The sequence below is a fragment of the Brachyistius frenatus genome, unplaced genomic scaffold, assembly GCF_029030835.1.
Source record: "Brachyistius frenatus isolate BFR_SWC_R1_liver_20210118 unplaced genomic scaffold, ASM2903083v1 Contig_59, whole genome shotgun sequence".
Classification (NCBI taxonomy): domain Eukaryota; kingdom Metazoa; phylum Chordata; class Actinopteri; family Embiotocidae; genus Brachyistius; species Brachyistius frenatus.
This window is the reverse complement of record NW_027210658.1, coordinates 2,388,345-2,399,989: the sequence shown is the minus strand read 5'-3', so window position 1 is coordinate 2,399,989 and position 11,645 is coordinate 2,388,345. Positions and strand designations below refer to the sequence as shown.

Genomic DNA, 11,645 nt, shown 5'->3' with positions numbered 1-11,645 from the left:
CTCAAAGAGAGGGTAAGAACAGGAGGGGCCTTTTGAAGCTTCATCGGGTGCTGTGATTGGTCAGGAGCTGCTGATGTCACAAACACCACATCCTTCATGTGACCACAGCATTGACACCAGTGGTGTGTTGTTTGGTTATGAACAATTCCTTTCTGTTTAATTATTTTCCTGTAACACGCAGACAATTTAATCACGTAATGAAAGCTATTCCTAACGGTCTGTCCCAATTAATGAAAAATCATCTTCAATTTCAAGAAGCATCACAAATTGAACCCATTTTTGATGATAAATGGTTATTGATCTCAGGAATACTAAATGTAACAATAAACATATACGTAATATGCTCTATGAGAGAAGGAAAATTACCCCGAGGGGGAAAGCTTTTTGGGACAACATATTTACGGTTACCAACTAGCTACTGCCGTATAAATTCTGTATTACCAATAAGATGTCCAGTAAGAAGTCCACATCAAAATTCTGCACAATATATATCCAACCAATGAACATTTTTCCAAATTTTGGGATACTGAAAACAAATGTCATTTCTGTAATAATTAACATCATAAATTACATTCTATTATTTTCTGGTCTAAAATGGAAGATCATATAACGGGGTAAAAAAAAAAGTAAATATTAAAATTGAATGTAAAAGTGTTATCACATATTTTGAACAGGAAAATCCTAATTTTGAGTTCATTATACATGTATTAATTTTCTATGGAAATTTTTTCACTCAAATGTAGAAATGTCAAAAATCTCCCACAACTTCACCGGATTTGTGGGTGACTTTAAAGAATATGTTGAAGACTCTTAAACAGATTAATACTGAGAGAAGACACAAAACTGTTCAACTGTATGAAGAAATTCTTGAAGAGCAATAATATGCTATTTTAATGTGTATATAATTTTCTCCCATGATTTATTTGCATCAAGGGAATTTACTGTATATTTTTAAATCCATCTATTATTAACACCATTATTAAATCCATCTATTATTAACGCCGTTATTAGGTGTTATTATTTTATTAATGTACTTATTTTCTACTTTTGTTATTCTACTGTCCTATTATTTCCCCATTGCTACCTTTTTTATATGGAATAATTAGTACTTGTCTATACTGTTTGTAAATTTACATCTGTTCAATAAAGTTCTTAATAAAAAAAAAAAATTAAAAACTGAAGACAGCATGAAGCCCTCAATGGTCCAAACACTCATAACAGTCACCTAAATTTACCATTTCTACAGTAATTGTGATGCGGGACGAGTAATTTGTTCATTTTTTTTCGATCACGTCAAGTATTGTAAATTATTTATTGCCGGTGGCTGTTGCATCTGCATGGAAAATGTACCTTTATGTTTATTTTTTCATTTACCGGAGTCTATAAATACTGGAAGTGACGTCACTGTGAGAGGAGCGCTCGGACAGGTGGAGAAGTCGGCGTCCAGGAAAACGTCACCTGGCAGCGAGTCCAGGAATCTTTCCAAAGGGAGTCACATTTATTTTTGGTCCATTCCCTTTGGATTATCTGCACACCTGCATGTCTCTAACATCGGGGCGAACAGCGGTGGTGGAGATCTGCGCGGCTTTGATTGGAGGCGTTAAACCGCGGCGTCACCATGTCATCACACCTTTTTTGGGGGGTTTGGAACTTATTCTTAAAGACAGTTTCAATTCATTAAAGTTTTGCACATTTTGGGATAATTTATCCACCAAAAGAAACTCCCGTCTCCAGCGTATGTCCCGCCCACTACATCCAACTCAATTAGTAGGTTTTTGACTTGAGAGCAACATTTTTCAAGTTGCAGCCAAAAAGTCTAGTTTCATATTCAAAATTCTTAATTCTGTGACCAAAACTATGAGCAAATTTGTTTGCAACACAAATAATTTTATTTTTAGTTCATATATTTTTACTTACAAACCTGATTTTTGATTGCAGTGCAAGAAATTTGCTTTTATTTTGCTTGCATAATAAAGACAGAAATACCTTCACATAATTGGGCTTTGTGCCGTGGGGTTGGCCTTTGTGTGTTTACGGCCAGCCTCTCTTTGTTTGTTAATTGCCGTCCAGGTGTCCTAATTTGAATCTTTTCTTTAATATATTGCATAATGATAACCCACTTGTGTCACTTTTGTTAATATATATTTTCTGTTGATATTATAGTGAGGTAGGTTATTATGTTTATTTATTGAGTTTTGTTTTTTATTGATTCGGGTGAGTTTTGATGCTGCGTGACTTCAGACTGAGTTTAACAGAAACACCACAGGAATAACGCACTTTATCCAACATGTACGATTATTGTAATCTCTCATTGATGTCTGGCTGTAAAGTAGAGTTCAACTTCATTTCCCATGAGTGTTAGCCCTCGAACAGGTGGTGTCAAAGGCTCATGGGAAATGTAGTCCTGAATGCTAACAAATGATTTGTAGTTTCTTCTTTATTAAAATAACAAGGTGTTCAGATTTTACTGTCAAATGCAAAACTATATTCTTGTTTATCTAAAAATACGGACGGAAATCCACAGGATCACGTTTAACTAGATAAAACTTTGAAATAGAAATATAATAAATAAAATACAGACTGGAGGTCAGTTCTGCTGCCAGCGTCAACGTTAGCCTCATTTCTTTTTTGCCTGTAAACATATAAACAACCGGAAATGTAAATCCAGCTTCTTCTTGTTTGTTGTTGTTGTTGTTTCCTCTTTTGTATCTTCCCCCGTGTTTCCTGTTTATTCAGGACAGAGTTACAGTTTCATCAGCAGGAAAATGGGAGTTGATGGTGAAGTGAATATTCACCACATAATTCAGCTGTTGATCATAAACTGTCTCCTCAGTTACAGACTTCTGGGTTTTAAATGATTAAATCTGAGTGTTTAAATGAGCTGCAGTGGAGCTTAATGAACTCTACAGCTGTTTGTGGTTGTTGTCAATACAAAGCCCAAAAGAAGCCCAGGGATGGACTGACAGCTGACACAGCTGCACACGAACACTGAAACACGGGACGCAGAAAAAAGGAAGAGGCCCAACAGCGCCACCTACTGGCCACGGCACCGCGTTACAAGCGCAGTCACAGGCTGAGACGCAGCAGGTGCTCGTGGTGGTGTTTGAAGTCATGTTACTTGTACATGAATTCAACCTGGATCAAGAAAACTAAAAAACGTCCTTATTTGGAGAAAAGAAATGGCGGACGATCGTTCCGAGAGGGACGAAAAAGAGGCCCTGCAAGACATAGATATAGATACTGTATATACAGTATATATGTATATATGTATATATATACAGTATATACATTATACTTACTGTATACAGTATATTTACCGTGTATATATATATATGCAGTATATATACAGTATGTATATATATATGTTGTATACAGTGGGTACAGAAAGTATTCAGACCCCTTTAAATTTTTCACTCTTTGTTTCATTGCAGCCATTTGCTAAAATAAAACAAGTTCATTTTATTTCTCATTAATGTACACTCAGCACCCCATGTTGACAGAAAAAAAACAGAAATGTAGAAATTTGTGCAAATTTATTAAAAAAGAAAAACTGAAATATCACATGGTCATAAGTATTCAGACCCTTTGCTGTGACACTCATATTTAACTCACATGCTGTCCATTTCTTCTGATCCTCCTTGAGATGGTTCTACTCCTTCATTGGAGTCAAGCTGAGTTTAATTAAACTGATTGGATTTGATTAGGAAAGGCACACACCTGTCTATATAAGACCTTACAGCTCACAGTGCATGTCAGAGCAAATGAGAATCATGAGGTCGAAGGAACTGTCCAAGGAGCTCAGAGACAGAATTGTGGCAAGGCACAGATCTGGCCAAGGTTACAAAATAATTTCTGCAGCACTCAAGGATCCTAAGAGCACAGTGGCCTCCATAATCCTTAAATGGAAGAAGTTTGGGACGACCAGAACTCTTCCTAGACCTGGCCATCCAGCCAAACTGAGCAATCGTGGGAGAAGAGGGGCTTTATGGCAGAGTGGCCCAACGGAAGCCTCTCCTCAGTGCAAGACATATGAAAGCCCGCATAGAGTTTGCCAAAAAAACACATGAAGGACTCCCAGACTATGAGAAATAAGATTCTCTGGTCTGATGAGACCAAAATTGAACTTTTTGGCGTTAATTCTAAGCGGTATGTGTGGAGAAAACCAGGCACTGCTCATCACCCGCCCAATACAATCCCAACAGTGAAACATGGTGGTGGCAGCATCATGCTATGGGGGTGTTTTTCAGCTGCAGGGACAGGACGACTGGTTGCAATTGAAGGAAAGATGAATGCGGCCAAGTACAGATATATCCTGGAAGAAAACCTCTTCCAGAGTGCTTTGGACCTCAGACTGGGCCGAAGGTTCACCTTCCAACAAGACAATGACCCTAAGCACACAGCTAAAATAACAAAGGAGTGGCTTCGGAACAACTCTGTGACCATTCTTGACTGGCCCAGCCAGAGCCCTGACCTAAACCCAATTGAGCATCTCTGGAGAGACCTGAAAATGGCTGTCCACCAACGTTCACCATCCAACCTGACGGAACTGGAGAGGATCTGCAAGGAAGAATGGCAGAGGATCCCCAAATCCAGGTGTGAAAAGCTTGTTGGTAGGTAGGTAGGTAGGTATATACTTGATTAATCCCCGAGGGGAAATTTTTTCGCCACAGCAGCATACATACAGGAGCAATAATAGAAACAATAGAATAAAATAATAATAGAATAGAATAATATAATAGAAAAGCAATAAAATAAAAAATATAAATATAAAATATAAAATGCACAGTATATATACAGTACATTAAATATCTCTATATATTATATACAACAAACCAATAAACACAGTCAACATATATATATATATATACATACAGTACAGTATATATCTATATATATAATATACATACAATATACAAGCAACCAAGAAACACAGTCAACAGTGTTTTTGTACTGTGATGGATTTTGCCAGAGGTGAGTTATTGTAAAGTCTTATGGCAGTGGGCAGGAATGATCTCCTGTATCTGTCCTTGTGACAGCGGAGCTGGAGGAATCTTTTAGAGAAAGTGCTCCGCTGTCCCTGCAGCAGGTGGTTGAGAGGGTGGACAGGATTATCCAAGATGGACAATAGTTTGATCAGCGTCCTCCTCTCCACCACCGTTTCCAGACTATCTAGTTTGTAGCCGATGATGGAGCCGGCCTTCTTAACCAGTTTGTTGAGTTTGTTGGTGTCACCGGCTCCAATGCTGCTCCCCCAGCAGACCCCAGTGAAGTACAAAGCACTGGCCACAACAGACTGGTAGAACATCTCCAGCATCATGCTGCACACATTGAAGGATCGAAGTTTCCTCAGAAAAAAGAGTCGACTCATCACCTTCTTGTAGACAGCATTGATGTTGGTCTTCCATTTCAGTCTGTTGTCGATGGACACACCCAGGTACTTGTACTCCTCCACCATGTCCACCTCCTCTCCCAGAACTCTCAGCGGTTGTGGAGCCGTCGCCTTCCTCCTGAAGTCGACCACCATCTCTCTAGTCTTGGCCACGTTCAGGAGCAGGTGATTCCTTCCCGCCCACTCCACAAAGTCCTCCACTACTGCCCTGTACTCATCCTCCCGTCCGTCCCTTATACATCCCACCACGGCAGAGTCATCAGAGAACTTCTGCAGATGGCAGGACTCTGAGTTGTACTGGAAGTCAGTTGTGTACAAGGTGAACAGGAAGGGAGACAGAACAGTTCCCTGAAGAGCTCCAGTACCACTGACCACCGTATCAGACAGCACACTGCCCAGACGGACAGACTGTGGTCTGCCTGTCAGGTAGTCATTGATCCAGGAGACGGTGGGCGCATCCACCCCCACCACCCGCAGCTTCTCACTCAGCAGCAGTGGTTGGATGGTGTTGAATGCACTGGAGAAATCAAAGAAAGTGATTCTCACAGAGTCACCGGTTCCATCCAGGTGAGACTGAGCTCGTTGCAGCAGGTAGATGATGGCGTCTTCCACTCCCACACGAGGCTGGTACGCAAATTGCAGAGGGTCCAGAGAAGATTTCACCAGCGGCCTGAGGTGGGCCAAGACCAGCCTCTCCAGCACCTTCATCACATGAGATGTGAGGGCAACCGGTCGGTAGTCGTTGAGGCCAGATGGAGTCTTCTTCTTGGGGACAGGAACCAGGCAGGACGTCTTCCACAGCACCGGGACCTCCTCCTGCTTCAGGCTCAGGTTGAAGAGGCATTGTAGGACCTCAGCCAGCTGGGCGGCGCAGGTCTTCAGGACCACGGGGCTGATGCCGTCAGGTCCTGCAGCCTTGCGCTGGTGGATTCTCTCTAGCTGTCTCCTAACCTGGTCAGTCGTCACAGAGAGGGGTGTGAGGGGGGATGGATGGAGGAAGAGCCCTGTGAGATTGAGGGCTCTATGCAGTTCACCAGGGGGCGCAGAGGGGAGAGGGGGGGAGGCAGCAGAGGTGTTTTGGAGGTGTGAGGTGTGGAGGAGACAGATGAGGGCGGTGAACTAAACCTGTTGAAGAAACAGTTTAGTTCATTTGACCTCTCCAGGGAGCCCCCTGGTTGTCTCTCTCTCCCCTTGAACCCAGTAATCTCCTTCATACCGGTCCACACCTCCCTCACTTTGTTCTGCTGGAGTTTGGCCTCCAGCTTCCTCCTGTAGGAGTCCTTGCACTCCCTCATCTTCTCCTTCAGGTGGCGCTGCACTCTCCTGAGCTCCTCCCTGTCCCCAGACCTGAAGGCTGCTTTCTTCTGATTAAGAAGAACTTTCAGTTCTTTTCAGTGTTGCATCATTCCCAAGAAGACTCATGGCTGTACTAGCTCAAAAGGGTGCTTCTACTCAATACTGAGCAAAGGGTCTGAATACTTATGACCATGTGATATTTCAGTTTTTCTTTTTTAATAAATTTGCACAAATTTCTACATTTCTGGTTTTTTCTGTCAAGATGGGGTGCTGAGTGTACATTAATGAGAAATAAAATGGACTTTTTTGATTTTAGCAAATGGCTGCAATGAAACAAAGAGTGAAAAATTTAAAGTCACAGAGGGTACTTTCCGTACCCACTGTATGTGTATGTATATATATATATATAGATAGATAGATATATATCTATAGATATATATGTGTATATATTTACTGTATGTATGTGTATATATGTATGTATGTATATGTGTGTATATATATATATATATATATATATGTGTGTGTATATATATATATGTGGGGTAGCAGACGTCCTGCAGCAGACGTCCTGTAGAGGGCAGCCGCGCGCTGATGAGCATCTCCAGCCTGAGTGGTGTCAGAAGAAGAAGAGTCAGATCATCCATCTTCTCGGAGTCACCAGCACCGGACTGAACAACAGCACAAAGGAACAAACATCGGGAATCATGGGAGCAGTTCTCGGACTCTGCTCCATGGCCAGCTGGGTGAGGAGCGGACACACGTCATGTGTTGTTGTTGTTGTTGTCACCAGCTGCGTCGAAACCACCAATGCCGCCATGATTGCGCACAACAAAACAGCAGGCCGCCGCAGACACACACACACACACACACACACACACACACACACACACACACACACACACACACACACACGGAGAGACAGACAGATTGGAGCGGAGCAAGATGGTGCGTTCAGGGTGAAGTAAACAAGATGGTGCGTTCAGGGTAAGTTAAACAGAGCTAACAGGATGGTGCGTTCAGGGTGGAGTGAACAGGATAGTGCTTTCAGGGTGCATTAAACAAGATGGTGGAGTAAACACCGTGCGTTCAGGGTGGAGTAAAAAAAGATGGTGCGTTCAAGGTGGAGTGAACAGGATGGTGCGTTCAGGGTGGAGTAAACAGTGCTGTCCCGCGGTGTCTCCGTCAGTAGATGTCCTACCAGCTGATTTTTGACTCGTTCGTCTTCATGTCGGTGAACTCGCAGCTGTTCATGATGTCAACACATCGCATGGGTGTGATGTCACCGCCGCGGCCGGTAAACAGAGTCGGATTTCAGCAGGGGGGGCTTTGATTGCGACATGCATCCACCCTCAGAGCTCCACCCACGAGCTGCTGCCAGGAGGCGGAGCAGCTGATTCCATGTCTCCTCATGCTGCTCACTAATAGTTCTAATAGTAATAGTGTGTGTGTGTGTGTGTGTCTCTCTCTCTCTCTGTGTGTGTGTGCGTGCGTGCGTGTGCGTGTGTAGATCCCGTGCCTGTGTGGCAGCGCCCCTTGCCTGCTATGTAGCTGCTGCCCCAGTGGGAATAACTCCACCGTGACTCGCCTCATCTACGCCTTCTTCCTGCTGCTGGGAGTGGGCGTGGCCTGTATCATGCTGATGCCTGGCATGGAGGTGCAGCTGAAGAAGGTACACACACACACACACACACACACTTCCCTGACACACACACAGTGAGAGGATGGATGAAGGTGGTCACATCCTCCCCCTCTTCTTCTTCTGCTCTACAGATCCCAGGTTTCTGTGAGGGAGGGGCGGGGTCGTCCATCCCCGGCGTGGAGGGCCACGTGAACTGTGACGTGCTGGTGGGCTACAAGGCCGTGTACCGCGTGTGCTTCGGGATGGCCATGTTCTTCCTGCTGTTCTCCCTGCTCATGATCAAAGTGAAGAGTAGCCATGACCCCCGAGCAGCGCTGCATAACGGGTGAGTGAGCCCCGCCCACCTCCACCCAGCCCCATGGTCTGATGAGCAGCTGATCACAGGAGCTGAATCCTGATGTTGAAAATGAGTGATTGAATCCTGTCATGTTTTCCAGGTTCTGGTTCTTTAAGTTTGCAGCAGCTGCTGCCATCACCATCGGATCCTTCTTCATCTCCGAGGGTCCGTTCACCACCGGTGAGTTCTGGACAGGAAGCAGTACCGAACGCTGCCTGCAGAACATCTGATCGAAAGGGTTAAAGAGACCTACGTCAGCCAGCAGGAAACACACCTTCAGGGTGCTGATGATGCAACGTTCTCTCTGTTCCACAGTGTGGTTCTACGTCGGCATGGCAGGAGCCTTCTGCTTCATCCTCATCCAGCTCGTCCTCCTCATTGACTTCGCTCACTCCTGGAACGAGTCGTGGGTGGAGAAGATGGAGGAGGGCAACTCTCGCTGCTGGTATGCAGGTAAGACACAGAGAGACCTGGAGCTCCATGGGGTTCCAGCTGTGGTTCCAGCTGTGGTTCCAGTTGTGGTTCCAGCTGTAGTTCCTGCTGTATTTGCAGCTGTGGTTCCAGCTTTAGTTCCAGCTGTGGTTCCAGCTGTGGTTCCAGTTGTGGTTCCAGTTGTGGTTCCAGCTGCGGTGCCAGCTGTGGTCCCAGCTGTAGTTCCAGCTTCGGTTCCAGCTGCGGCCCCAGCTGTAGTTCCAGCTTCGGTTCCAGCTATGGTTCCAGCTGTCGGGCTGTCCGTCACGTGCCTGTTTAATACTCTGTGTGTGTACCTTGTGTAACAGGTGTGTGTGTGTACTGTGTGTAACAGACCTTGTGTGTGTGTCCCCAGCTCTGCTGTCCGTCACTGCTCTGAACTACGTCCTGTCCCTGGTGTCCCTGGTGCTCTTCTTCGTCTACTACACCCACTCTGACGGCTGTACTGAGAACAAGGTCTTCATCAGCATCAACATGCTGCTCTGCGTCGGAGCCTCCGTCATGTCCATCCTGCCTCAGATCCAGGTCCAGCCCCCGCACATTGTTCACACTGACAGGTAGGAGCTACCCTCAGGTGGGTTTCCTGCTAACACTGCTGCTGTGTGTCCAGGAGTCCCAGCCGCGGTCCGGCCTGCTGCAGTCCTCCCTGGTGACCCTGTACACCATGTACCTGACCTGGTCCGCCATGACCAACGAGCCCGGTAAGACCCCCACCCTCTGGACGCGTTGGAGAGGACGGGTTAGAGAGGATGGGTTAGAGAGGACGGGTTAGAGAGGACGCGTTAGAGAGGACGGGTTAGAGAGGACGGGTTAGTGACGTGTCATAAACGTGTCAAGGGTCCTGTGAGGACACGTTCTTCCTGCAGTCACCATCTCTGGGTGTTCTCTATTGTCGTCCTCAGACAGGAAGTGTAACCCGAGCCTTCTGTCCATCATCGGTCTGAACAGCACCAGTCCAGCGGGTCCGGACCGAGTGGTCCAGTGGTGGGACGCCCAGGGGATTGTGGGATTGATCCTGTTCCTCATGTGTGTCCTGTACTCGAGGTGAGCTTCAGCCGTCGCTCAGCGACCTGCAGGCGTGTTTCCTGTGATTTTGCTGCATCACTTCCTGTTGTCTCCGTCCCTCCGTCAGCATCCGGAACTCGTCCAACGCACAGGTGAACAAACTGACTCTGACCAGCGACGAGTCGGCGCTGATCGAAGACGGACCGCAGAGCGACGGCTCGGAGGAGGCCGGCACTCCCAACCGAGCCGTGGACAACGAGAAGGACGGCGTCACGTACTCGTACTCCTTCTTCCACTTCATGCTGTTCCTGGCGTCCCTCTACATTATGATGACGCTCACCAACTGGTACAGGTCGGTAACCATGACGACGGGACAGCTGATGTTAGCTCAGCATCACTCCTTTCATATTCCTGAACTCTTCCACCTGGTGGGAACACATCTGTGGAGTGTGTGTGTTGTTGTGTGATGATGTGATGTTGTGTGACGTTGTGTGATGTGTGTTGTTGTGTGATGTTGTGTGACGTGTGATGTTTTGTGGCGGTCCGTCATTGTGTGTTTGTGTTGTGTGTCTGCAGCCCTGATTCCAACTACGAGGCGATGACGAGCCGCTGGCCTTCGGTGTGGGTGAAGATCTCATCCAGCTGGATCTGCGTGTTCCTCTACGTGTGGACGCTGGCGGCGCCGCTGGTTCTGGTCAACAGAGACTTCGAATGAGCCGTCAGTCCCTCCACTAGGACAAGTCCACGCTCCACTAGGACACGCCTATGCTCCTCCCCTGTGTTTAGTTTCAGTCAAACAGTCGGTAGCTCGCTGAGTCAGGCCCTGCCGGAGGGGCGGGGCTGCCGTCCCCCTGCCCTCTGATTGGCCGAGGCTCTCCTGCAGCGGTGATGATCAGAGAGCTGGTCCTGATTGCAGCTCCGCCCCCTCAGGTGGACCAACCCTCAGCAGCCTGTCGTAGTGCGCCCCCTGCTGGTGTAAATATTCCTGTTAAACTTCGTGGATGTTTTCTTTTTGTGAACACAGCTGCATGCTTCCCCTGAAACTCTGTGACATTAACAGTAGTTGTATGTGAGGAGGAGGTTGTTGATGATGATGATGATGATGATGATGTAGATAACTGCTGCTGGGTTAGAGCTGTGGTTGTGTCACCATGCATGAGCACTGTGTGTAATTAGTGATCAGCCTGCAAACACACAAACACACACACCTCTACACAGCGTTCCTGTTAGTGTTGCTTCTGATTTGCTCTGACCTTTGACCTTACCTGTAAACAGTGTTTGCTGATCTCTGATAAGTTATTGAAGTGGTGTTTAGTATCAACATGGAAACGACATGGAAACATGATCTTCTACATGTTTAACTGTGATTTGATCTTTTTCTCTTCAACTAAAACCATGTTGTAACTGATTTAATAAAACGGAGGGAGGAGAATACCTGTTTACTGTGTGTTTATTGTGTTCAGTGTGTTTACTTTTTGTATTCACTGTGTTCAGTGTGTATTTACTGT

The 11,645-nt window shown here is 45.9% G+C and overlaps 1 protein-coding gene across 3 annotated transcripts; it reads left to right on the top strand.

Moving 5' to 3' along the window:
- Nucleotides 1–7,302: 7,302 nt before the first annotated feature.
- On the top strand, nt 7,303–11,569 carry serinc1 (serine incorporator 1). 3 transcript variants are annotated; one of them, XM_069705880.1, is made up of 10 exons: nt 7,303–7,428; nt 8,193–8,354; nt 8,456–8,649; nt 8,762–8,841; nt 8,977–9,114; nt 9,488–9,657; nt 9,743–9,899; nt 10,035–10,176; nt 10,265–10,489; nt 10,714–11,569. In XM_069705880.1, the coding sequence occupies exons 1-10, from the start codon at nt 7,390–7,392 to the stop codon at nt 10,850–10,852; spliced, it is 1,446 nt and encodes a 481-aa protein (XP_069561981.1). In that variant the 5' UTR covers nt 7,303–7,389; the 3' UTR covers nt 10,853–11,569. The 3 variants fall into 3 exon arrangements, with proteins under 3 accessions (XP_069561981.1, XP_069561982.1, XP_069561983.1); XM_069705881.1 differs by having other exon boundaries at nt 7,306–7,428; nt 9,743–9,833; XM_069705882.1 differs by lacking the exon at nt 7,303–7,428 and adding an exon at nt 7,610–7,669.
- Nucleotides 11,570–11,645: the final 76 nt, after the last annotated feature.